This window comes from Scophthalmus maximus, chromosome 5 (assembly GCF_022379125.1).
Source record: "Scophthalmus maximus strain ysfricsl-2021 chromosome 5, ASM2237912v1, whole genome shotgun sequence".
Classification (NCBI taxonomy): Eukaryota; Metazoa; Chordata; class Actinopteri; order Pleuronectiformes; family Scophthalmidae; genus Scophthalmus; species Scophthalmus maximus.
In genome coordinates, this window is record NC_061519.1 from 20,999,311 (window position 1) to 21,025,777 (window position 26,467).

General features: G+C 42.6%; 3 protein-coding genes across 6 annotated transcripts; 2 read left to right on the top strand and 1 right to left on the bottom strand.

Annotated features, from left to right (window-relative positions):
• Nucleotides 1–156: 156 nt before the first annotated feature.
• Nucleotides 157–2,825, top strand: bag1 (BCL2 associated athanogene 1). The gene is made up of 7 exons (XM_035635599.2): nucleotides 157–283; nucleotides 715–843; nucleotides 942–1,024; nucleotides 1,099–1,212; nucleotides 1,313–1,420; nucleotides 1,507–1,569; nucleotides 1,657–2,825. Exons 1-7 carry the CDS (start codon nucleotides 247–249, stop codon nucleotides 1,744–1,746), a joined length of 624 nt encoding a protein of 207 aa, XP_035491492.1. The 5' UTR covers nucleotides 157–246; the 3' UTR covers nucleotides 1,747–2,825.
• Nucleotides 2,826–2,883: 58 nt separating this feature from the next.
• Nucleotides 2,884–5,393, bottom strand: myl12.2 (myosin, light chain 12, genome duplicate 2). 2 transcript variants are annotated; one of them, XM_035635601.2, is made up of 4 exons: nucleotides 5,240–5,393; nucleotides 3,964–4,172; nucleotides 3,513–3,674; nucleotides 2,884–3,358 (listed from the first exon to the last, which is right to left on the bottom strand). In XM_035635601.2, the coding sequence occupies exons 2-4, from the start codon at nucleotides 4,145–4,147 to the stop codon at nucleotides 3,186–3,188; spliced, it is 519 nt and encodes a 172-aa protein (XP_035491494.1). In that variant the 5' UTR covers nucleotides 4,148–4,172; nucleotides 5,240–5,393; the 3' UTR covers nucleotides 2,884–3,185. The 2 variants fall into 2 exon arrangements, with proteins under 2 accessions (XP_035491494.1, XP_035491493.1); XM_035635600.2 differs by having other exon boundaries at nucleotides 3,507–3,674.
• Nucleotides 5,394–6,185: 792 nt separating this feature from the next.
• On the top strand, nucleotides 6,186–26,295 carry myom1a (myomesin 1a (skelemin)). Of its 3 annotated transcripts, XM_035635586.2 has the most exons (38): nucleotides 6,186–6,342; nucleotides 7,644–7,857; nucleotides 10,571–10,711; nucleotides 10,818–11,001; nucleotides 11,120–11,277; nucleotides 11,515–11,607; nucleotides 11,791–11,879; nucleotides 12,088–12,132; nucleotides 12,867–13,028; nucleotides 13,134–13,295; nucleotides 13,846–13,987; nucleotides 14,417–14,616; nucleotides 14,702–14,758; nucleotides 15,167–15,291; nucleotides 15,766–15,949; nucleotides 16,201–16,375; nucleotides 16,665–16,786; nucleotides 17,830–18,026; nucleotides 18,202–18,328; nucleotides 18,891–19,075; nucleotides 19,203–19,317; nucleotides 19,604–19,760; nucleotides 19,846–19,952; nucleotides 20,293–20,337; nucleotides 20,525–20,661; nucleotides 20,747–20,891; nucleotides 21,204–21,263; nucleotides 21,350–21,417; nucleotides 21,537–21,662; nucleotides 22,284–22,367; nucleotides 22,642–22,729; nucleotides 22,829–22,867; nucleotides 23,105–23,210; nucleotides 23,862–24,025; nucleotides 24,139–24,175; nucleotides 24,404–24,426; nucleotides 24,767–24,822; nucleotides 24,973–26,295. In XM_035635586.2, exons 2-38 carry the CDS (start codon nucleotides 7,694–7,696, stop codon nucleotides 25,240–25,242), a joined length of 4,539 nt encoding a protein of 1,512 aa, XP_035491479.1. In that variant the 5' UTR covers nucleotides 6,186–6,342; nucleotides 7,644–7,693; the 3' UTR covers nucleotides 25,243–26,295. The 3 variants fall into 3 exon arrangements, with proteins under 3 accessions (XP_035491479.1, XP_035491480.1, XP_035491481.1); XM_035635587.2 differs by lacking the exon at nucleotides 22,284–22,367; XM_035635588.2 differs by lacking the exon at nucleotides 7,644–7,857 and having other exon boundaries at nucleotides 6,194–6,342.
• The last annotated feature ends 172 nt before the right edge of the window (nucleotides 26,296–26,467 follow it).

Below are 26,467 nucleotides of genomic sequence, written 5' to 3' on the forward strand. Positions count from 1 at the left end.
AAAAGTGTATTTAACAAAATATATATTTTAATGAAAATGTTTTGTTTTTGTATGGTACGATTACTTGTGTGCGTATATATATATGTGTAATTTTTTTTTAATGATTTGTGTTTGAATTAAAGAAATAAAAGCACCAGAAAAAAGTGCTTCCGGTGTGCTACCGGAAGTAGCAAGTGCCACCAGCATCAGTTAGCCGCGGCTGTGTGGTCCGTGTTGATGTGATTGCAGGACTCTAGGAAGGAAACAATGTCACAGCAAACGATCACGGTGACAGTTGCGAACGGTAATAATATTTATTGAGATGTTTTGCTACAACTAAAAGAGGATAGACGGGATTAAAAATGTATGTTTTACTATCGAACAACGGGCGAGTGGCTTAGAAACGGTTAGCTAATGAACAGTAGCTCACCGGACATTTGGCTGTGGCTCCGTTCAAAAGACTTTATCCCTCAAGACTAATTATGGATCATTTAGTATTTCGTAAATAGTCTTTTAAGAAGTACCCTCCAATTAATACACACACACATTTAGTTTGGTCATACTATCATTTGATTGATTTTGTGCTTTATACACGTGAGAAATCAGAATGCTGAGATACGTCACTATTCATTCAAGTCATCCACTTTGTTTGAGGAAAAATTGTTTTTGCCACATAGAGAGGTGCTAATGCTGATCGTTTGTGACTTACGCTCTATTCATTTCCTCCTATGTCAGGATCTACAAAGCACAGCATCACGTTAACTGTGCACGAGGATGGGAAGGGTCCGACCGTCAAAGACCTGTCAGAGGCTCTCACCCAAACCACTGGAGTCCCAGCAGCCTCACAGAAACTCATTTTCAAAGGTAAGACTGGACTGTGTCTTCGGTTTCACAACACCGGGCGATCGCGAATGTCATATTTTCTATACGGATCTCTAACCTTGTCTAGTTCATTCTCACAGGAAAATCGCTGAAGGACATGGAGGAGAGTTTATCCAGCTATGGGATAAAAGAAGGCTGCAAGCTCATGATGATCGGAAAGCGGGTAAAGCATTTTAACATGTGTGAAGTTGGCCAGAGGCCATGGGATCAAATAACTCACCCAAAGTCTCCAAACAGAACAGTCCTGAGGAAGAAGGCGAACTGAAGAAGCTCAAGGACATCGAGAAGTCTGTGGAACAGACGGCGAAAAAGCTGGAGAAAGTGGACGGGGAGTTGACTGGACTTAAAAATGTGCGCATTCATTTAGCAGTTGGTACAGTTGAATATTTGTCCTGCACAGCTTTTTTTTTGTGTCAGTAGATTTTCATCTGTCGTTTCCTTTTTTTTCCAGGGCTTCCTGGCCAAAGACCTGCAGGCAGAGGCGCTGGGTAAACTGGACCACAGGGTGAAAATAGCCGCTGAGCAGTTCATGAAGATTCTGGAGCAGATAGATACTATGGTAATAATATTGTGGTTTAGGTGTTAATGTGTGTGAGTGCATGTTTTTATTCATGTGTCACATATCTATTGCTCCTCTTCTAACAGACTGTCCCAGACAACTTCAATGACTGCAAAATGAAGAAAAAGGGACTTGTAAAGACGGTGCAGGTGAACTTTTTTTATTACATTATGATTGAAATAAATCAATGAGAATGATGAATATGTTTATTAAGTGAGATTCTTATCTGTCAATAGGATTTCCTGGCACAGTGTGACAAGATCGAGGCCTGTATATCAGATCACCTATCAAAGATCCAGTCGAAAAACCTCGCCCTGGCGGACTAGAGCTACAATGTCTCCCTCATCATGTGCTATACATTGCTCTGTGAGCAACATGTACAGAACGCTTCGAGTGTGGAGCAAGACCCTCGTCTATTTATTGTTGGTGTGATGTGTCTGAGAAATTCCCTCACGACAGTCCTTTGAATGGAAGGAGGCTATTTAACGACACCGAGGCTATAGGTGCACCACGGATACATTCTCCGGGGGTAAAGACAGATGTGAGGGGCTCTCTAAGATACTTAAAACCTCAGACACTCCGAGGTGCTTTGAAAACTGTGGCAAATTATATATTGTAAATCTGTTTAATGCGTCCATAATTAGTGATCAATGGAACCACTGCTGCCAAAATATCTCTCAAATTGTCCATGAGTTACAACAACAGAGAAATCATGTCTGTTTTTTTGGTGACTGTGATTTTCCAACTGCTGAGTGTTAAACATGGCAGTTTGTACACACATGGCCAAAAGTATGTGGACAATCAAAATAGATGCATGAGATTGTTTTGAATCCAAATGATGAGTTTTAATCTGCTATGCTAAAGGCCCGCTGGGCTTTCTGTAGGATTTTGGAACATGGCAGCAGAAATTTTCTCCCATTCAGATACAAAAGAAAGCATTGGGCAAGAAACCTGGACTCGCAGTCGCTGTTCCAGTTCACATCAAAGGTGGGTGGTGTTAAGGATAGGGCCCGGTCAAGTTCTCTCCAGTTACTCACTTGTGAGGATTTGCCGAACTGCTTTGTCAATTCTCATGTGATTGTAAAAACTGGATGTCTTTGGGGTTTTGGACTGTTGGTATTTTATGAAAAATGTGTGGACATTCTACAAAGGATTAATCAAGAAAATAAGTTACGGTTGCTGTAGCCTACAGAACACTGTCCACATTCTTTTGGCCATATAGTGTATGTATATACTATTTGATTTTCATTGAGTCAACACCAAACTAGCACCTTTTCGTTAAATCCGTTGAGTGATCCCATGTGTCTTTGAAATGTGTAAGAACTGTGGAATTGTATTCGATTTAAATCATCTGTCAGTATGACGTACGCCGTTCAAAAAAATGAATAAAAACGTTTTGAAAGTATTGGTGATAGTGCCTCAGACCACACTTTAATCTACAGAACACAGAGGATTCAAACCAGTTCCACTTGAAGACATTTGAGTTTATTTCCAGCTTTATCCAGAGGGTCTTCACATACATTGTTACCATCTTACACAGACCCTTCGTGGTGTTATCACAGATGTGCAAATGAGCTTAAAGAGTAGGGTTGAGATGTTGGTCCAGAGGTACTTTTTCGAAAAAGCAGCTTAAACGAATGACCTTCAGTAGCCTATGCCACAGTTAAGCTTTGACATGAGCCAAAATTACAGGACGCTGCTGTTCTTACCATTAACAATACACAGGATGTATAGAACAGACCTCAGCCAGCGACACCTCTTATCGCTAATCGTCTTTGTCCTTTGCACCGTGCTTTAAAATGCGCGTGAAAGTCACATAGTTGAAATTGCCCTTCTTGTCAATGGGGGCCTCGCGAAAGAGCTCGTCCACTTCTTCGTCCGAAAACCTGTCCCCCATCGTGGTGAGCAGCTCACGAAGGTACTCCTCCTGGATCACGCCTGTAGGGTAAGACGACGTGCAAAATTCAAATATGAGGCAGGTGGCAGAGCTGGAACATTATGTGCACCAGGTTGCTGCTGCTACCGTCAAAACAAAGCACAATTTAAATGTAACTGCTGAATGTATTTTGTCTCAGTTGACACTGACCCTCACCTGTGCCTTCCTCGTCGAAGCAGGCAAAAGCATTACGGATCACATCCTCAGGATCTGTGCCGTTCAGCTTCTCTCCAAACATGGTCAGAAACATGGTGAAGTTGATTGGACCTGGCGCCTCGTTCATCATGATCTCCAGGTAATCGTCCGTGGGGTTCTTGCCTGGGAAAAGAAAAGGTCAGATTATTGAGGACTGTATATATATTGGCTCTCATCGCCCCCCCATGCTTACAGCTTACTGACTATATGAACAGTTACAAACTGATGTTTCTGACTACCTTTATTTCTTTATCTCTAATCTCTGTTAAATTACAAGACTGATTTTCTTCCTTGAACTTCCTGGTTGTAATATGATTTTTTTTTTTTAAATTGAAACAACCACTATTGTACGAGTTTGTAATTTCACGTCACCGTCTAAATGTGTGTGAACACAGTGCATTGTCGAGTCTACCTAAGGAGGCCAGCATGTCATGAAGATCTTCTTTGTCGATGAAACCGTCTCTGTTTTGGTCGATCATGTTGAAAGCCTCCTTGAACTCCTGTATTTGGGACTGGTCGAACATGGCGAACACATTGGAGGTGGCGCGCTGAGGACGCTTCTTGGTGTTCTTCCCCTTGGCCCTTTTGCTCGACATGTTGGCAGATGTTGGTTCCCCCCTCCTGCAAATGATTCAAAAAAAAAAAAGGCTCTGAACTAGAGCTCGACAGTAAAATCACGTCAAATTCATCTTGGTGACAATAATTGCTACAATAGGATGTCTCTTGCTGACTTTTATGTTTGTCAGGATTATTGACAGCATGGCCAATTTGAGGTTCTGGACCTGTGAAAGAGACATTGAGCCGACTGAATATGTGGTTGTCAACATCTGCTGTTGACTTGAACTATATGTGATGAGGGGAAAACTAAGACGTATGAGCAATTCACAAAGTTAGTTTCAGTTGGTTTAGTTTGGCTTTAAAGCCCCAACTGTCAACAGATATAGGATTTGCACAAAAAAATACTTAAATAACATAAAGATTACTTTATTAATAAAAAGAATTTATGTATTAAAATTGATCCAATTCCTAATTTGCTGGAAAAGATTATTTCCAAAATCATGTCGATCAGCTTTACATTGTACGTTTTGTGTGAATGCAGATGAACATGATGAAGGACTATAGCACATTTGGTTATCACGCAATTTAATATCAGTAGTATAAAAACTTGTGCATGCACAAACTTCACACTTCTATTATGACTTTTGACGACGTATGCATGTTGAGTTAAAGGTAAACAAGACAAGGAACGACACATTTTCTAGAGTGTAAATTATTATTTTACCCGTGCTTATTCTTTTGCTTGTTGTTTTTCTAAGTGAGCATTAATATTTGTTCGGTGAAGACATTGCGATTTGGGACTAAGGGAGAATGCAGCCTTCTGTACACTACGTTCCAACAACACGTCAACCTGTGCTAGCGTCAACGCGCCACGATAAATACAATACATTCAATCAAGAACCAAGTTATTGATGTTTGAACCCCGTCGCCTCTGTGTGTGCTGTGTGTCGTGAACGGCATCAAGCTAGCTTACATGGCCCAATGTTGACCTCAACAAGTCACTGACGAGGCTAACTCCACAGAGCTAACCAGCCGAGACCGACTCGCTGGGAAACATATGAACGTCCCGTGTCCCAAAGGACCGAGGCCTCAACCAACAGCGGGCACACGGAAGAAAACACATCACATACCTCAGAAAAACACGGGAGTTATTCGCCAAAGCGCTGTTCGCACACAGGAACTAGAGCATCCACAAGCAGAACAGGAACCATCAATGTTTTATTTCCTCTTCCCGAAAGCGACCAATCAGAGGCGAGCTGGACTGCGCCATCCGCCTGGAATATACCATGTTGTTTCCGGGTGTACAGGGTGTTTTATATATATTTATATTTCTAAAGCGCGCTGGATGAGATTAATTCGTTTGGATATTAATGTGTGTGGCTACTGGTAACATAAGGACAGTACGCAGACACGGCTACACAAAGACAGTTCTTATTTTGATAACGTATTCGTACACAAACTACTACAAAGGCTGCGGTTAATATGTGTCACCGCTAGATGGCAGCAGTCACACGACAACCGTTTGTAAACCTCCCATGGGCAGAACGCCAGTGTTTATTTTTGTTGAGCTATTATTCAATTTACATTCAAAAGCCCTATTTGTAGAATACTTTATTTTCAGATTACCAACAAAATCTAACATGTAAGTTTGACAAACTTAAACTCTGAGGGAGTAAGATGTAAAAGTGCTTGGAGTTCTCTCATGGGAGATGCTCTTCCATTAGAGTTGGCTGGTGAACACATGAGGACATATGAGTTTATTATCTTTTTGTCCATTTCTTTCTGTTCTTAAAGGGCTGTAATGTCTTTCACCTATTTTAGATAGGACCTTGAAACAATTAATTCCAGACCACGTTGTGGTTTTCTTTAATTTACCTACCATTAATTTACCAGATCCACCATTGCTCACCAGAAATGCCCGTTCCCCTCCTCTCAAGTGTGCTGCACACACAGCTGAGGGGGTCAGGCCCAGGAGCGGCTCCTTCGGCTCGCCTGGCCCTTCCCGTGGTCTCTTGGTCTAAATTTAAAGCTGTCCCAGCCTTAAAAGGCCCTGGCGGTGTCTTGTGCATTCTGCCGAGTGGCAGCATTATTTTTGTTCTGTGGACTGCTGTCCTGTCCACTGCCCCTCACCCTGCTGCTTTGCCTGGATCCCAACCTGCTTTGGCTACTTTTGGATTAATACGTCCTTCCTCTCATTTTCAACGGTTGGTGGATTAGTGGATTCGTAGTTGTGGTGAGTGTTAAATATATATGTTTTTCTTTTCATTGATAAGTCTACGTCAGACCCTTAGGGATTGTTATTATAATTCTTGTAATTTAGTTATCTTTTAAAATCCTGAATCAGCAGGGCCTGAAGCTTATTTTCAACCTATTTATTTATTTATTATTATTCTTTATTAAACTGTTTTTTTACTCATGCATTTCTATTGTCCTTTACACTGATATGTAAATGTACGCTTCTGTGCTCTTGCATGTGTTGTTGTGGTGAAATCTCATCTGATTTCAGATGATTAATTCAATTAACATTTACTTTTGTCCTCAAAACCATTAGAGATCTTTGTGTCCTCTGTGCCCTCATGGCTCATGGGCCAGTTTACAGTTTCTATCTCTTCTTGATAAGTAAAGAGGCAAATGCTTCCTGCAGTATGTGTTGCTCATGGACAACAAGCAGAGAACACAGTTTTAAATCTATTGCTGTCATCTTATTTTAACTTATCTTATTGCATGATCTTTCTTTGGTCTTACAGTGCTGGGCCTGTGCCGAGTTGAAGCTGTTCCATGTTTTCAAGCTGTCTAACAACACATCTAAAAAATACATACTAGAGTGAAACTATTAATTGATTATTTTCTATTAACTGTCTTATTTATCACAAACGCCAAACATGTCACTAATTCCTGCTTCTTTAATGAGATTATCTGCCAGTTTTCTATGACAATAAACTGATGCTGTTTTTTTGGACAAAACTAGCAATTTGAATATTTCCACATACAGTAGTGGCTTAAGAATATTGTTATGTGCATTTTTCACTATGTCCTGACATAGTGACAAATAATCAAGACAATAATTGATAAAGCACAAACTTGTGTGTCGCAGTCTTTGTACCCATTGAGGGTAATATATGACTGTGATCAAACCTTCAAATTATTCCTCACGCCCCCACTCATATCATTTTTTACCCCTTTTCCAGTTGATCCTCTCACCAGTCATTGGATTATGTCCAGCCACATTTTGTTTCCCAGTTCAACACAAAAAATTTTATATTTCCATGACGTCATTTCAATGACTAAATTATATTTTTAGATATGAAAAGCAATCGATGCTGCCAGAGTTCATTTCCTACCTGCTGCTTCTTCATTTAACACAGTAGAATTCGATTTTTAACCAGAGCTAACACCTCATCTGTTCACACAAAATAAACAACCATAACACAAACTTAACTTGAAGAACCTAACAATCACGTAGTGGCCTCAGCTAACCCCCCCATCAGAAATCAATCTACTGTATACGTGGATAACAATGAGGTTGATTTGCAGAGCTGCTAAAGGACAGTCTGACATTATAAGTTGGCACAGTGGCCCTCAGGATGTCAGGATCAGTACGAGTGACGCAGAAGCAGCAGCAGCAGCAGCAGCATCAACAACAGCAGGAGAAGCTGCAGCAGCATCACTATGAGAGCAACGTTTACCTCAGCACCAAGTCATCTGTTAGCAAGCAGTCGTTCACGACTCACAAGACCACCAGCCGTCGGTAAGAGGGAGGGAGTGACGCAGGCGCCGATGGTTGATATTTGAAAACTGTGAAATAAAAATGAGGCCCCCTTCGTGTAACCTGCCACTGCCATAACCTAGGGAAGTGATGAATGCATTCAAGCGGACCGCTTTCAAATATTCAGCACTGTACGGCTCGAGGGGGAAGAGTGTGCAGCAGCAGGAGGGGGAAAAAAATACACACGAGCAGGCGTCGCCACTCTGCCGGTGGGCATCTACCCACGGACGTTAACCTTTTATGATCTCAGGGTTTTTTATATTTTTACAAGACCTCATGTCATTCTTAGGTTCAAGCCAGGGTTTGTCCATTCCCAAGTCTTCATGTGCAGTTTGCAAGTCAAAGCTTTCAAGGATGTGAACCTTTTAATATGACAAAATGCACAGGCCTATAGTTTATAGATAAACCAAGCTGTGAGTCTGTGTGAGGCCTGCTGCATGTGTTGCAGTCGCTGCTGTCAAATGTCAAGTCACATTTTTAAGTTGAGTCTCAAGTCCTTGTCAAAGCTGAAGCCAAGTCTTGAGTGTCATGCCCACAGCTCCGGAGCTTTTGGTAATAATTACGTTTCACTTATCTATAATAATGTATTTGTGTATTCAGAGGTTACTTAGTTTGTCTAGACGCTGTGCAGGAGCCTTTCAAATTCAGCAGCACGAAGCCCAGTGAATACAAACCACACAGACAGTTACAATAGAGGATACAGCCGAAACGATCACAGGAGCTCAGTTGTTCAATCAAACGTTCCAAACATTTGGTGAAGTTCGTCACCTGAAGCTGAAGAAGGAAAAAATGTGGGCTGGAAGTTTGTTTGTTCAGCATTGAGGAGGGAAAGTATGGATGTGTGTTTGAGTTTTGAAAGAAACCGGTTGGGTGAAGAGACTCCAGTTGGTTGGCCACAGGTATGCTAGAGTGATAAATGCAGGGAATGTCACATCTGCCTCATTTGTGGAACCCGACCATATAAATATATATCGCCAAATGTATTGGTACCTATACTATCCTCTATCCATACCTTTTCTATCGATATATTGACAAGGGCCCTCAAAAACCCATATCGGTCCAGCTCTATTCATTTGTATGCTGATTTTGTGTTTAATTTGACTGTGAAATCCTGTGTTGGAATCAAAGGAGGCTTGATCGAAGCGCACCCACAATCTATAGCATACGTGTCGCCTGAATGAGACGCTGTCTACCGAAACAAGTCCACGATCAATGGCTGCCGAGCGCAGCTCCTCGTAAATGGTCCACTGTGTCACCGACACTTGACGACATGTCGAGTGGTCAGAGTGTTCGTCCTTCAGGCCGCAGGGCTCCGTGCACATGTTGGAGCCACGGTCGTTTCCTAAAAGGGGTCAAGGGAGGAATTTCAGCTGCAGTGTGAGGCTGCCAGATTTATTTAAGGACTGCCGTGCTATTTCTGTAGGCAGGACATGACACGCTGCCATTAGGGCCAACTGTAAAGACACTCTATGTAAGTCAAGAAAATGTAAACGATTGGACTCTGGACATTTAATAGTCGATCATCTTGGTTCAGTATCAAAGTTTGACAATCAAGTAGATAAAGCAGCGCAATTCTCCTGGCAGATTTAAAACTGCTCCCAGGGCTTGTTTCTGCCAGCAAATATTTATCTGCCTGGAACACTGCCTTTTGAACACTTTTGACTTTCACAAGCAGAGACTTTTCCCCTCTCAACACACTCGGTGAGTCGGCAGTCGAAATAACGTCTTGGCACGGCAGAGATCTTTTGTGAGACTCTCTCCATCTGTCCGTCCCCGCTGTGCATTCAAGCCCTTCCGCTGAACTGATCCCTCCTCACCAGTGTGGACTACAGTGTATCAAAGCCGCGTTATGCCGCCGCTGCTACTCCTCCAGGCCAAATGGATGGAGCGGGGCAGACTTGGCAGAGATTACGAGTGAAAGCGAGGCTTTAAAAATGAACTTCCACCCTGCTGCATATCCACCAGTTCCGGCTCCATTTATAAAAAAAAAATGGAGCTGATAACAGGGAGGCTCGAGGGCCAGCTAGGTGAATGAGTCAGAGTGTAAAATAGGTCAGGGTCCTAGAAGGTGGACAGAAATACGCCTTCCTCCTCCGAGTACCTGGACTTATGTCCTATTCTCAATGTGTTCTTTATGTAACCGGCACATTTATTTGAAGTTTTATAAATGCAGAGAGGCAGCAGGGTTTTTGTTGTTATTATTTTTAGATTGCACTAAAGATTTTTGGCTCCGTCTTTCCTGAAACCGACAGTAAACACCTTTCTGTACAATGCTGTTCAGTTTATCAGCACCATAAACTACAGCCTCCAAAAAAATATCTAAATATCAAATATACAGTTCAAACCTCTAAAGGTTTCAACAAGAAAAGACCATAGTGACTTTCATGAAGATGGGATGTTTTAAGTATTTTTAGACTGTATATCCTGACTGAAAACATGCATGTTTTTAAGAGGGCACAAATATATAGTTTTATCCAAAATATGGTTTTCTGAAGTTTTTAAGCAAACCATAAGAAATGGTGTATTTGTTGGGGAATATTTTCAGCTGTTCATTACTATACATTGGTGGCGTATTAAGTATTCACTGTAGTCTATTATCATTGCATTGTTAGCAAAACAAAGCAGAGCATAACCTGTGAAGAATTGATTTCTATATTTTGCATATGTGACTGTGTTGCTGTCTGTGATCTCTAAGCCTGACGTCGTCTGTGAAGACAGAGAAGGGGCAGGAGGTGGTTAAACTGAGCCCACTACCCAAAAGAGCGAAACGCACCTACTTGGCAATGGACTTGGACAAAGAAGTTATCGGCTACGTCGTACCCGTATTCAGAGCCAAGTGAGTGAAGAGCGTGCAAATCGTGCACAATAAGGAGAAAAATCTGCGATTTCCTTTTAGAGACATCTTCCTTCCTACTTCCTAAGCTCCTCTTGTTTTGTTGTAGTCATGAAGTGGTTCGGGGTCTGATGGAGGCCCAGGAGGATGCTACGGAGGAGGGGATTCAGTACGTGGCCATGAGGAACCTGTTCGTCAGGGAGGCCAGGGAGGCCCTGGAGGTGAGAGTGGAGAAGAAAACCAGAACAACGCATATCAGGGAAACGGCCGAACGCATGGAGCTGGGAAAGACGGTACGCCCCTTTTCATTCTTTTGTTTGGTTGTATTGGACAAACAATCCCTGGTATAAAGCCTATACAGCTACCCCTGCACGTATCATCACAATGTGGCTTCACTCTCATGTTGCATAGATGGAGGAGTGGGCAGAGTTCCGTAAGAAAATGAACCCAGACAGCCTGACACACCCTCCAGAGTTCATCGTCAAGCCCCGTGGACAGACTGTCTGGGAGGGCAACACTGTCAAGCTGCACTGCACTGTGGCCGGGTGGCCCAAACCCAGGACCGCCTGGTAAGGACTTTTCCCCGGTCCCCGCCTCCTCTGAGTCACAGGAACCCCGAAAATGCTGATGAGAGCAAACGGCCGCGAGTGCGTCACAGAGAAGTTTCCGTCCAAAGCTCCCGTCATCGGTCAAGTCTTATTTCCCTCAGTCGAAAAACAGGAGCGCACGCGCACGTCCTCTGCGACTGCAGACTCTTGAGGACAACGGTAAAAATAAACCAACTGTCTTTCTCTGCTGTCTTCAAGGTACAAAAACAACGTGCTCATTGACGCCAAGGCCCGCCCCGAGAAGTACACAGCAGAGAGCAACTATAACATGCACTCCCTGGAGATCAAGAAGTAGGTGATCATTCAGCTCACGCCGCACGGCCTCCGTTGGAATTAATGAGATTTACCCGAAACGCACATTGCTGCAAACTGAAAGATTAATGTTGGAAATACGTTCAAAACTTTCCAGTAAATGTAATTGTGATGCCAGTGATTCATAATGTTGAATTATGTTGTATTACATTGCATTTTCAGCTGTGATTTCCTCGACACTGCTCAGTATCACGTCTCTGCCCTCAACGTGAAAGGAGAAGCTTCCTATGTGGCCACCGTCGTTGTCAAAAGTAGGTAACTAATTCTGGTGCCGCCGTCTCGGCAGCAGCCCCCGCTAAAGGTCACGGTTTAATTTGGAGGTTAAATATAGTGCCATTGTACACACGGCAGGGTCCAGCTGTGTCTGGTGGGGTCTTTTTTCAGGGGGTTTGACGTGTGTGACAGAGAACTCTCTTGCTGGTGTTGAGGCGGGTTGCTGACTGACATGTGTTTCCACAGGGTTCCAGGAGGGCGAGGAAGCAGGCCCACTTGATCCCAAACCACGTGAGTCCGTTTTCATTTTATTTTAAAAACAAAGACATTTGAGGTGTTGAGGACATTTTACATTTCACATTAGCAGAGTAATTAAAAGCGCTCTACATAGGACATAATCAAAATGTTTCAGAAAAACAACAGAATGAAGTCAAACGTGGCTGCTCTTTGGCGTCTTCCAGCTCATTGTTTTGATCCTTTGAAAACCGTTTCACCCTTGACACTCTCGTCTGTGTCACTTCAGAGGCAGCCAGCAGCTGTTTTCAGGCACGAAGGCCTCATAAATAGACTGTTTACTACCTGCCTCGAAGCAACCGGACAATTTGCAGCTATGGCTGGTGAACACAGCGGAGTGTTGAGTTGTTAAGAGAGACACCTTTCACTTAGGACCTGGTAGAGAGCAAAAACACAGCAAACAGGGAGAGTGGTTATCTGACTTCTGAAGTCTTCAAACTTCAAATGAATGACTACTGGGTGTGTCAACAGTCAAAGTAATGTAATGGCAAACACATTACATTGATTTGGCAGAAACATTTGTCCAAAGTGACTTACAGTATAAGTGCATTCGGACCAGGAGCTGGATCCAAATTTGGGGGGGGGGGGGGGGCTAATATTATATTAATGACTACAAGCATATTCAGTTGCAGTTCACATTGTAGTCTGAAAAGGTGGGGATTCATCCTGCAGTGGAAGATGAGCAGTGATTCTGCTTGTTTTTACTCTTAGTTTTGCTTTCATCTCCTCAGATGGTTTCTGCTCTGAGCATGGCGTCACCTTTGAGACCAGCATCATTGACAAGTTTGAAGTGGCCTTTGGCCGCGAGGGCGAGACGCTGAGTCTGGGCTGCACTGTCATCGTTTATCCGGTTGTGAAGAAATACCAGCCTGACGTCGTGTGGTACAGAAACTGTGAGTGGAAGAATAACATGGAAAATAGTTCCTTAATTTCCCAGTATGTATGAATCCACTACGTGTCACTAATCACACCTCCTTTGTTTGGACTTCTCCCATCAGCTGTGCCCTTGACGTCCTCTAAATGGGTCCACACCCACTGGTCTGGGGAACGTGCCACACTCACCCTTGTCCACCTCAACAAGGAAGATGAGGGCATGTACACCCTGCGTGTCAACACCAAATCCGGCTACGACGCGTACTCTGCCTATGTGTTTGTCAGAGGTAAAGTACCAGGCGGATATTTCAACTGCAGCCGGTGATTTAATTGCAAAACGAGGGACTCGTGAAACTTGGCTTTTTTAGCTTTTGGTCATTGAAAATGTAATTAATCCACGAAGCTGCTGAATTGTACAGATTTGATCAACAGTGTCATGTGCAAAGTACAGCAGCACATTACAGATTACCACAGGTACAGATATGTTCGGCAACTGCTCAGTCCTGCTGTGTCTTTCTGAGGTGTTTTGTTTCCTCTGAGGAATGTTGCATCTAAATCAGTCAGGACAGTCACCACAGAGTGTGTTTTAATTGCATTAAAAAATCAGCAGGTTTTTGCACAAGAGCGAACTTTCGCAACCCCCCTCTTGTGTTTACAAGAAATAAACGCTAAATCTATCACAGCAAGCTACAGCGCTGCCACACATATTGTACTGTAAAGGCACAAGTAGGTGAGAAAATGGAAACTGAGTATGTAATAGAGCTCAGCCTGATATAGAAGCAGCACTACTCACCGTGTGTGTGTGTGTGTGTGTGTGTGTGTGTGTGTGTGTGTCAGATGCCGATGTGGAGGTGGAGGGGGTTCCCGTGGCCCCCCTGGATGTGTGCTGTCATGATGCCAACAAGGACTATGTGGTGGTGACCTGGAAGCAGCCAGCGGTGGAGGGCAGCAGCACCATCCTGGGTTACTACATCGACAGGTCGGTCAACCCCACATATCTTCCGTAAAATCGTGAAATTATAAATTGGTCTTATCATCTTATTTAGATTTTACTTGACTGTACCATTCTATATACAGGATTATTTTTGTTCCGCAGGCATACGCCACTCGCTTCAGTTTCCTCCTTGATTTCCATCAAACTGGCGTCTTGACACATTTTGCTGTTACCTATCAGACAGTTAACACCTACGCGCATTCCTACATGCCCACTGTAACAGTCAGCCTCTCGGTTACTGTGTGGGAAGATTATTATGAATTGTGAGCAGTTCGTTTCTTGTACATATCAATCACCTCCTAATGAGTCAGAAGTTTCCAATGATACTCCCCCGATAATCAAATCACAGTGTTGCTAGTGTTGCTTCACAATTCTAATTTGTACAGTACCTGTGGGTGTGTTTTGTGTTGGCAGGTGTGAGGTGGGCACCCATCACTGGGCGCAGTGTAATGATACCCCGGTGAAGTACGCCCGCTTCCCCGTCACAGGGCTGGTGGAGGGCCGCTCTTATATCTTTAGGGTGCGGGCCTTGAACAAGTCGGGAGTCAGCCGTCCGTCCCGCGTCTCCGAGGCAGTGGTTGCCATGGATCCCTCTGACAGAGCACGCCTCAGAGGTAAGAGACAAATCTGGTGCAGACATGCTGCAAAAAGGCAGACAACTGCATTCTTAATGCATTCATTTCACTGTTTTCCCAACAGCTGGCCCCTCAGCTCCCTGGACTGGGATAATCAAGTTTACAGAGGAGGATGCCACTGGTATGACAGCATCAAAATCTCCTATTTCCATGACACAGGCAAAGCATTGCAGTCAAATAGTCAGACATTTTAATTTCCAGATGGCTTAGCCATTAGTTCAGACATGACATTACATTTTTCTGTCTAAAATGTTTCTGTGGTGTCATGTAAACACTGGACATCTGGACAGATTTGTAACGTGGTTAACTTATTATTTAATCAAGGCTACTTGTGTTGAGAGAACATTAAACACAGATTATTGGAGAAGCCTGACACATTTTTTCTTGAATGGGGAAAAATAGATTCCGTTTTCAGACTTGATTACATTCCTAAATGTAAAGTGTGGAAGATGGTATTGGTTTTTCTTATGGATAATGAAATGAATGTGTTTTGTACTGATGAAGTCTCCTGGCCCTCTTGCACCTTCAGCGGGCGTTGTCCCTGGAGAGCCCTCTGACGTTGCGGTGACGGAGGCTACCAAGAGCTACGTGGTGCTCGCCTGGAAGCCCCCAGTCCAGAGAGGTCATGAAGGAGTCATGTATTATATTGAGAAGGTGAGGGGCAATGTCTTTGAAATAATTTTGTTATAGAGAATCAGTTTAGTTAAATAATATTGCTTTTATGAAGTTAATCCCTCCGTTGTTATTGTTTGCACCGATTTAAATCCATGAATAAGCAATCAGACACACTTGAAACTGCCTCACTGCTAATTCCTTTCCTAGTACAATATCTAAATATCACAAGCTATGTGATTTTCTAAATCGTTTCTTATCTACATCATAGAGCATGGGTCCAAGATGATCAACAGTATTTTTAATCATTTTACTGGGCCGGTGAACATTGATCTCTGCAAATGTGCCGTTTATTCTTTTTCTGCTGCATCAAATAGCATTGATTTTTTTCTGAGTTTACATACTTGCATACGAAGACCCGACAACCATCATGACTTACCTTTACATACAGTGTGTTTTGAATTCCGAATCGTCAGATATGGCTCTGACACGTCGCTGGCTCTCTGTCCGCCTCAGTGTATTTCAGGAACAGACACCTGGCAGAGGGTGAACACTGGCATGCCAGTCAAGTCTCCCCGCTTTGCCTTGTTTGACCTGGCAGAGGGCAAGTCCTACAGCTTCCGCGTGCGCTGCTGCAACTCCGCTGGCGTCAGCGAGGCATCGGTATCCACAGGAGAAATCACCGTTGGAGATAAGCTGGGTGAGCCAGCAAGACTTGCAATGACATTATTCATAGGCGTCACACTTTATCAGCAGAGTTCTCCATTGGGTTGGACTGTATGACCAAAAGTCTATCATAATATAATCGCTTAGGTACAGCTTTATTTCTTCCTTTGACTCCTTTGGTCTAATCGCTGTCCAATACATCAACGCTCACTGTAATTTGTCTAATGCCCTATCTATCTATCTTTCTTTCTTTCTCTCTTATTTGCTTACAACCCTTGTGAGCAGACCTGCCCTCTGCTCCGGGCAACACAGTGGCCATCAGGAACACTGACACCTCCGTGGCGGTCTTATGGGGGGCGTCAAAGGACGTCAGACACCTGGTCGGGTACTATATTGAATGCAGTGTGGTTGGCACTGAGGTCTGGATGCCTTGCAACAACAAACCTGTCAAGCAGACCAGGTTGGCAATTTTACCGTTAAAGCACAATTTCACTCAAGCGTCGTCACTGAATTGTGATTGTGGTCATCTCATTGCGTCTTGATGCTCTGGAGGCGAATGTTATAATCAGTTATTTTTTATTGTTGTTTTTTGGGGGTAACTGTAAACTGGTAATGCAAACATGAAACACTGGTTCATCCACAGAGGTTTATAAGATCAATTCTGCCTTCCCCTATAGTGTTGAAAAAAAAAATCAAAATGAGTTTAATGAAACACGCAGCTCTTAATAATTTCTCTTTACTGTGTGTAGGTTTGTGTGCCATGGCCTGACCACTGGACAAAACTACGTGTTCAGGGTGAAGGCGGTCAACGCTGCTGGATACAGCCAGAGCTCCCCCAATTCTGATGCAGTGGTCGTACAGGCCGCCATCTGTGAGTGTCCTCATCATAACTCATGTCCATTATTCACTTTGCCAGTAGCATTGAAGCCATTCTTTTAACTGATTTTTCATTTATTTTTCATTTTTTTTTAACATTTATTCATCGCGGTAATGATTGCTGAGAGTGCACTTTTTTCTCATTTGTTTAGAAAGACCTGTTTAAATTCCACACAGTTCACACTCATGACCTGGAGCCCTCCGCTCTTCGCCGCTGACCCATGACATTCTCTTAACTAATCTTTGTTCATGAACATTGTTAGCATTCATCTTTTTCTCTTCCTTTTCCTAAACAAAAATATGTAATCATTGGTGTCAGTTACGTTATATCCATTCTCTTGGATTTGGCTCTGATACAGTTGGCTGCCCAAATACTTCCTCATGTGCTGCTATATTCCAATATGTTGTGAATGCCATGCACACAAGTGTATTTGCATGCACCTACCTGACCTACTCATCACTAACAGTGGATTTTGTAATTTTTCTGTCATTTTGCTGTTTCCCGTTTATTAGTGACATGGTTAATTAACTAATTAGATCACACTTTACAGTGCTTTTCCCTTGTGTAAGTATTGATTTCTGTATAAACTAAATTTTGCTTGAGCTCTGTTTTGCTATTTGACAACTATTCAGGGGGACCTCTTGGTGCATGGCCAAGGTGAGGGCTAAAACATTGAGTTCTTAAAGAGCATGAGCCTAATGAGAGTCTCGTCTGGCTCCGGAGACTTTCTTAGCTTCAAAGTTACCCTGCTTCTGGCCTTGAGCGTAAGTACATTATCCATGTGATTTGCCTATGTACCCAGAGCATGTAGCACGTTCAGCTGTCGCACTAGTGTTTGCTGTGATGTGTTAACACAAATGAAGGTCTGTGCTGTATTTGGCTTATGCCAGGTCATCTGTGTGGGGTTATGTACAGGACATCATTTTTTCATTCAAAGAAATGTCAATGAATGGGCATTGAATATCGGAAAAAGATATTCTCTGGCACACTTTCCTCTTACAACACATACTGACCCATCGTATATACTTCTGTCGTAGCCATCCCTGGGAAGCCCACTGGTGTGACCTTGCTGGAGGCTGTCAAGGACTTCATGGTGCTGGGCTGGAACGAGCCTGCTAGTAACGGAGGTGCTGATATCAGGGGATACTTTGTGGACTACAGGACTGTGAAGGGAAGTGTTGTCGGGAAATGGCATGAGATGAACCACCAGGCATTGACTACAACCACCTACAAAGTGAGTTCTGTCGCGAGCACACATTTACCAAATGTATGACCCAACAGTTTTCTGTGATTGGAGAAATGAAAACAGTTGACTTTAATGTTAGCATTGTGTGAAGCAAATATTTGTTTGTCAACTCTGTCATTATTAAATATCAAACTTTTCATTATCTTCATTCGCCTTTCTCTAGGCTGAGGGCCTGAAGGAGAACGTCTTCTACCAGTTCCAGGTGCGCGCCATGAACATGGCAGGTGTGAGCAAAGCCTCTGTGCACAGTGCATCTCTGGAGTGCAAGGAATGGACCATTACTGTGCCAGGTATAGGAAAACTTAATACCGGCAGTAAATTGACAAAAGTCAAGTCAAGGCTGGATTAATTGCTATCACATGAAAATGTCTTTGCACACTTGACAGAAGACAATGAATGCAACTAAAATGCAAATCAGGATAAATATATAAATATTGTTTTGGTGACATCAGCGATTATCAGTAAATACATGTAGTACAACAATGACTAAAATGATGTTGTTTGTGCTGTTCCAAAATGTATTTCTGTTCATGAAAAATAGTTCCGAAAATAGCGCAACTTAAAATACATTGAAATATATTTGCTATATACTGTGTGTAAACAACAGAGAAATAGTGTGTTTTCCTCAAAATATAACAGAATGACATTTCAAAATGGTTAATACTTCTACTTCTTTTTTTAATACTCAAAAAAGAACTGTAGATACGGTCAAATATATTTTCTTTAAATGTGGGTAAATGTGTAAGAATCCAAAATTGATCCTTACCATAGATCCTGACATTATTTAAAGTGTCCTGCAATTCCTCAGGAGCCCGGTGAAGCAAACCTTCCCTGACTCGTTTCTCCTCCAAGGTTCTCCTGTTGGTCTTCACGTGCTGGAGGTTCGCGACACCTCTGTCGTGGTGCTGTGGGAGCCGCCTGCATTTAATGGCCGCACGGCTGTCAATGGTTATTATTTGGATCTGAAGGAGACCTCTGCTGGAGAGGGGGGCTGGAAGGCTGTCCATGAGAAGGCCAACAAGAAGAAATACATGAAGGTGAGAAAGAAAACAAAAACATATTTTGTAAATTGTACTTCTTACATACATCTTCATGTGAAATATGAACGTTAAATATCGAATTAATAACTGTCTCTCCTATCTGACTCCTTCTGTACCCATTCAGGTAACCGGCCTGAAGGCTGGTACATCCTACGTCTTCCGCGTGCGTGCTCAAAATCTTGCTGGAGTTGGAAAGACCTCCGCAGTCTTAGGTCCAGTTCTGGCTCAGACTCGCCCTGGTGGGTGTGATTGTTATATAACTCACACATTCAGTCGCAAAGTGTTCTTACACAGCTCTGGAAAGTCTAGATAAGAAGGGGAAATGGCTTTTTTCATTACAGATACATGCCTTCTTTTTTATATAGTTGTAAACAAACAACAAACAAACTGTGATATCTTACATTTTATTATTGCTTCTGTAATAAATGAAATCCTGAGTTAACGAACTGAAATCTGTGAGTGATACACACACACACACACACACACACACACACACACACACAGTAACCATTATTTTCCCTTTAGGCACAAAAGAGATTTACGTGGACGTCGATGACGATGGTGTCATCTCTATGATCTTTGAATGCTCTGAGATGAACGAAGGCTCCGAGTTTGTCTGGTCCAAGAATTACCAGGCCATGACAGACACCTCGCGTCTGACTATTGTCAATGAACACGGCCGGTAAGTATCACGCGTGAGCCCAGTTCCTCATGCAGCCTTCCCCTTTCCTCACATCCCGGTTGTCCCCACGTGTCCTTGTTTCCAGGTCCAGAGCCATCTTCAACAGTCCCTCCCTGGAAGATCTGGGCACCTTCTCCTGTGTGGTCACCAACACTGACGGCATGTCCTCCAGCTACACTCTCACAGAGGAGGGTGAGTCAGTCGACAGTCTTGAAATCTCTGCTCCTGCGTGCCTGAAACTTGATTCACTTGTTTTTAGTTTCGGTGACATAAGTGCTAAATTTGTGAGAGAGGCCCCTGTCCGTTATCCTGTTTTATCAAGAGACGTCTTGCACCCTGCGGTTTATATGTGTTTGTCTTGAAAGTTGGGAAGTATTAAGTAATATTTAGTATTCTACTGCATTTGCAATATTTTCTAAAAACAGTCAGATAAGAAAAAAAGCAATAAAGCTTGTAGTTGGAGGAGTGATTCTTAAGTTTTTGCAGAGGTCACGAAATTAACAATGTTGCTGCTGTTGTCGTTATTCGACAGGTCTCATGCGTCTTCTGGACATCAGCCATGAGCACAAGTTCCCTGGTGAATATCCACACAGCACAGATGTTACACCACTTTTTCACCAATCCAAAAATGTCTACTTTATTTATTAATATAATCAACATGCATATATTGTTCTAAATATGGAATATACAAGTACATACAGTAGCTGTATAGAAACTAGTACTGTTGTTTCTACTAGAGTTTTGAAAAATATGGTGCTCTCTAGTTATTCCCTTCAAGAGTGAAATGGCCATGGAGCTGCTGGAGAAGGGTCGCGTGCGATTCTGGACTCAGGTGGAGAAATGCACCTCTTCCTGCGAAGTGGAGTACGTCTTTAACAACGTCATCGTTTCTCAGGGAAAGGTAGGAATCACGCTCCGAGCGAACTGTTCCTCTCTCTCGTGTCCTGATTTTCCACTTCTAAATCTCCCTGCTCTACTTCTTCCAGAAATACACAATGAACTTTGACAAGTCCACCGGCATCATTGAAATGTTCATGGACTCTCTGGAGGTCACCGACGAGGGAACGTTCACCTTTAACCTGGTGGACGGCAAGGCCAAGGGGACAACCAGTCTGGTGCTCATTGGAGATGGTAAGACCACTTCCATATTGATGCTCTGCATGCATATTTGTCAGAATATTAATATTGAATGTGAATACAGAATAGACACCCCAACCTGCAGATTATTTTTGAATGGCACACACTTTATCTCACTTCTCTGCTTACTGCAGTTAAGGTACATGTCCATTGAGGGGCAGCAGAAGACAACCCATTCTTCACTGTCTTGTCTTCTTCATTCTTTTTGCAGTTGACTTTATGAAGCACTTACCAGTTATGAATAAAAAAGTATTGCAATAAGTTAGAATCTAGTATTCATCCTTTACATTTTCTGCTGCTATCTAGAATTCAGGGAGCTTCAAAAGAAGTCAGAATTTGAGAGGGCAGAATGGGTCAGGAAACAAGGTAAGAGATTTTACTTCCTCCGTTACATAAGTTAACACTAATTACTCAAACGTGGCTCTTTAATTTTTTTCCATCACTACCCACAGGTCCTCACTTTGTCAAGTACCTTGACTTTGCTGTTACCCCCGAATGTAATGTGCTGTTGAAGTGCAAGGTAATAAGAGTAACTGCAATATTGTGTTTACCGATGCTGATATATAAAAAAAAAAAGTAGGAGCAGATGTAATTAAGGCAACTTATTCCCATGTCTATTTCTCTTCTTTCGCTCCACAGATAGGAAATGTCAGACCCGAGACTGAGATCACCTGGTCTAAGGACAAAATTGAGATTGCAGAGGATGATGAGGATGCCAAGAAAATCGAGAGACAGGACGGCGATCTGACCTTTAATATCGGAAAGGTCAGCCCATTAGACGCAGGCCATACTTTGTGAGGAGTCGTGAGTCTGTGTCTAAAGGGCTAGGTTGCGACGCTTCTGATGCAGCTATGCTTCCATGTTTGGGGTAAACTAGATGCTCCGCTGCCCTCTCTGACACACAGATTCATAAATGATGAAAGACTTTTTTTTTTTTAAATATTCACGCTCCTGAGTGCTGCGAGAGTCTGCACATCAGTGTGTCATCCTTGGAAATCAGAATAGACGTACTTGGAATGACTGACTCTATTTTTGAAGCTTTCACTTTTCATTCTCATTTTGTTCAACATTTATGACCATATAGTGTGAATACATTGTATGGTCTATCTGTGTGCTTCATTCATTCATTCATTCATTCATTTTTAACTGTATTCAATTTAACTCCTCTGGCCAACTGACGCAAACACTTAAAAGCTGGAGAGCAAACCTCTGTTGAGGATTTTAATCTGACCTGTCAGTCAGTGCTCGTGCCGGTGAAGTTATATTGATGTTTCAAGGCACCAATGCATTGTTTGTGTCATTGCATGAGCTCAGGAGAGGCGGTCTCTTCACCACCACTCCTGTCATTTGCACCTGCATTAACTGGCTTATCTGTCTAATTCACAGTGGATTATTAAGCAACAGGAACAGAAAGAAAAAGAAGGAAAAAAACAGCCTGCAGATGACGTTCCCCCGCCACCAAGAGCCAAAGTCTGGACATAATCTTTGCTGCCATAAGTTGACCCATGTCGTTTTTCCATGTGTCCTTCTCGTCCTACCATTTCCATGTTTTCCTTTTAACGCCTGCAGCATCCCGGGCGGCAGAAAAGCTTGCCTTTTCCGTTTAGTTTGGTCTCTGTCTGGCTGTTCTTCTGTCTTTTATCTGTCCTGAGAATTATACTGTTTTGTAGTTTGTTTAAGGGGACAGAATATTTAATTTTTGTTGTCGCATTGACACTGAAGTTGCTTTTACTTCAAACTCTAGATCTCCAAGAAAGATGCTGGTATTTATGGGGTCGTCCTGAGGGACGAGAGAGGCAAAGATACGAGCACCTTCAATCTGACAGACGCAGGTAAAGTCGAATTTCAAAAACGGATGAAGAAGTGGGAATCAGTGCATATGAAGTGAATATGACATCAATCGCTCTTCTCATCTCCCCCCACCCCCCCAGGATACCAAGCTGTAATGAATGAGCTGTTCAGGGTTATTGGTGAGTCATTAATCTTCACACTTACCGAGCAGTAATGAAGGTACACACACACACAACGAAGCACCAGACATGGACTTACAGAAAACCAGAAGAAGCAGAATGTGCCAAAATATAATAAAAAATATATTTTTCCTCAGCATGAACTATTAACAGCCTTAGATTGAGCCATTAAATGCAATACAATGTGGTTTCCATGGGCTGTAAATAATTGCCTGCTTTTTGTTCTTTTCCTCTTAGCCACCTCCTCCAGTGATATTAAAGTCCTCAGCACTGAACACGGCATCGTCCTCTACTCCAATGTTACATATTACCATGAGGACCTGCGTGTTGGTTGGCTCCTCAAGTATGTAAATTACTTTATCCCCATATATTCTACGTCATTTTTACTGATTTCCTGTCTGCCAGACACCTGCGCTCGTTATGAAAAACTAAACAAAAAAACAATAAGAAAATCACTATTCGCCAAAAATATTTTGTGGTTTACTTCAATTGTTACCAGACTTGGATCCTGAATTTTTCAGAAACCAAAAAAAACAAAAACCTAACAAAACAGAAGTTACCAGTAAATACACATACACACCAGTAAATACACATTCAAAAGTGAAAGAAATTGATAAATATTATAAGATATTAGCTTTACTTTATTCATTTAATGATCAGGGACATATTCATCAACAACACAATGATGTAAATATGTCAGGACACACACACACACACACATTTATAAAAAGAAAAAAGAAAAGCAGACACAAGGCAATCATCACGCATAGTACAGCACACATAGTATGTAGTATGTATGTCAAATTTAATCAATAATTGTCACTCTTGATCTTTAAATGAATCATATAAAACACATAAGGCTTAGCTGGAATTATTAATGACCTATTTGAATCTTGCTTTTCAGTGTACATGATCATATCACTGCATAAATGTGGACAGTGGTAAATAAAAGACTCCCTTGACCTGATCTCTGTGTTTCTCATTTCCACCTCAGAGATGCTAAGATCGCCGCCTCAGAGAGAGTCAAGTCTGGGGTCACAGGAGAGCAGCTTTGGCTTAAGATCAATGAGCCCACTGAGAAGGACAAAGGCAAATACGCCATGGACGTCTTTGATGGCAAGGACGGTGTGAAGAGAGTCTTCGAGCTGACTGGACAGGGTCAGTCAAAGTTTTTCAAGTTGAAAAATTAGAAATATGTCAAAGATGAAAGAGTTGTGTCCCGTTGACTTTGACTATTTTGCTCTCGACTAACTTTACTTTTTTTGCTGCAGCTTGGGAAGAGGCATTCGAAGAATTCCAAAGGCTCAAGTGAGTATACGACCCTTGTGTTGTGTAAATCTGTATTTCTGTCTGAAGAGGATGTTAATACAAATAAATAGTTACAGACATCGCATGCTTAAAATAGTCTCTGTGTACTTTGAGAGTCCTTCCAGAAGCATTCGAAAACACATTTCCTGGCATTGTATGGCTCGAGTCGTCTGCCCGTGGTACCAGTCTAAGATTTTTCTGACAATGTCTGTCTCCTTCCTTTCGCAGGGCGGCAGCAATAGCAGAGAGAAGTAAGTGATCATTGTACTTCTCCGAAGACACATCGCTCCGTGAAATGATGTGACATGATGTGTTTTCTGTTTTCATATATTTTTTTACTTTGGGTTCAGTGGGATTTAAGACACTTTTAAGTTACAATATTACATTTTCATTCACCACTCAGATATGAAGTGACAAAAGGAAGTCAAAACATTTAAAACATCATTCATTCGCAGAGTTGGATGAACAAAAATGGTGTGTCTTTTATTAAGGATGGTTCTAATTCCGACTCATGTGAATATTACGTTGTGCACAGACAGATACTGATTGACAGGACATTTTTTGGCTGACTCTCATATTTTTCTTGTTTAGACCGCGCTCGTGTTGTTGGAGGCTTGCCAGATGTGGTTGCAATCCAAGAGGGCAAGGTAAGTAAATTAGATGTTCACTTTGTCAATACACCGTGTCAAGTGCTTTGTCTCACCTCCCACTTGATTTGTCATTGTATCGCTCCCCTGGAGCATCTCTTTCCTCTGAGCTCTGTACGAAACACAACGCAATCCTCTTCTTCTCTCCAGTCCCTGAACCTGACCGGCAACGTCTGGGGTGAGCCTGTGCCCGAGGTGTCCTGGATAAAGAACGACAAGGAGCTGGTATCAGACGAACGCTACCAGCTCAAGTTCGAGCACGGGAAGTTTGCCAGCATCACAATTGCCGCCGTCACCACGGCTGACTCTGGCAAGTACGCCCTCCTGGTCAAGAACAAGTACGGCACGGAAGCCGGCGAGTTCACCGTCAGCGTCTACAACCCAGAGGAGGAGGATCATAAGGAGGGGAAGAAAGACTAAAGGATGATCCAGTGTGATGAAACGAGGGAGGAAAGATTTCATGGCTGGGCAATCTCCAAAGCATTTTACCCCGGCACATGCCGGCGCCCCAAAGCAGTTTAAATAAATCTTGTGTACAGCTGCTTCCCTCCCTGCGTCTTCCATGTGCCGGACTAAAGAGCTTTGGGCATCGCCTGTCAAGGAGGCAAACAGTGAATGTGAAACAGAGATGATAATTGTGCGCTTTTAGTTGCTTGACATGTCTTCTGTCACCTCTGGCCACTATCAGCAGTTAACGTAATGAATGGTAGATGGTTGACCTGTCGTTAATCTTTGTTTTAAAAAGGTCATCATATGCAAAGCACTGTTTTCTTATAATATTAAAGTATGAAATTAAGGTGATCTTTGACTCATAAAACCATGTCACACTGAGGTTTATGTACTGTAAAAAATTATTGATAATAATAATAAAGCACAGAAACGGATGCCATGAGCTTCTTGCTGTACCAGCTATCTGCTTTGTGTTGTTGGAAAAACGTGTCAGTGATGTCACATTTTCCACTGGTTCAAGCTCTGTGTCTATTTATAAGCCCCCTATTACGTGTAAACTCTACAGTATGTATGTCATGTACCGCTGATGTGCCGTTTGCAAGCTGCAATTGTCAGTCACTCACTACAACATTTTCTTGGAGAGGTGGAGCAGTTAAACCCTGTTGATATGCAGAGAAGTGTGACGACCACACACACACACACACACACACACACACACACACACACACACACACGTGACAGTTCAAACTGGTTCATTCAAGATGTCTTGTAAGTCGTTATGCAGCCCACCGACATAATTGGCATACTTTGTGAGGTCTTTCTGGGGAAAGTAGTGCTGTGTGTGTCGCACACACCGTCAGACAATTTTTGTTGAAAGCGGAGGACAAATGTGCGAGGAAGCCATACACAGATAAACTGCCCCGCTTTGCATTTGGTCTGAGGCTGTGTGTCTAACCAACAAGTTAAACATAAAGTCTGTTTTTCCTCTTCCTGACACTGTAATAAAGCTGCACCTGCTTTGGAGAGGTTTCCCTTTGTCATTGCATAATCTCTTGTAAACAGCTCAGTTTAATGGTGTAATTTTTTTTTTTTTAAAAGCTCAGGGTTTCGGAGGATTAATGATGGCCTATCAGAAAACTAATGGTGGCATCTGATTTTTTTGCCTGCTTTCATTGCCGGTGCTGTTAATAAAAGG

Coding starts and splice junctions, on each gene's coding strand:
- myl12.2 (XM_035635600.2), bottom strand. CDS start 4,147: ATGTCGAGCAAAAGGGCCAAGGGGAAGAACACCAAGAAGCGTCCTCAG. Junction 3,675..3,963: donor TGACATGCTGGCCTCCTTAG/GTAGACTCGACA, acceptor TTCTTTTCCCAG/GCAAGAACCCCACGGACGAT. Junction 3,359..3,506: donor CGAGGAAGGCACAGGTGAGG/GTCAGTGTCAAC, acceptor CTTACCCTACAG/GCGTGATCCAGGAGGAGTAC.
- bag1 (XM_035635599.2), top strand. CDS start 247: ATGTCACAGCAAACGATCACGGTGACAGTTGCGAACG. Junction 1,213..1,312: donor AGTTGACTGGACTTAAAAAT/GTGCGCATTCAT, acceptor TTTTTTTTCCAG/GGCTTCCTGGCCAAAGACCT. Junction 1,421..1,506: donor TGGAGCAGATAGATACTATG/GTAATAATATTG, acceptor CTCTTCTAACAG/ACTGTCCCAGACAACTTCAA.
- myom1a (XM_035635586.2), top strand. CDS start 7,694: ATGTCAGGATCAGTACGAGTGACGCAGAAGCAGCAGCAGCAGCAGCAG. Junction 20,338..20,524: donor CCATGAGCACAAGTTCCCTG/GTGAATATCCAC, acceptor GGTGCTCTCTAG/TTATTCCCTTCAAGAGTGAA. Junction 20,892..21,203: donor TCTGGTGCTCATTGGAGATG/GTAAGACCACTT, acceptor GCTGCTATCTAG/AATTCAGGGAGCTTCAAAAG.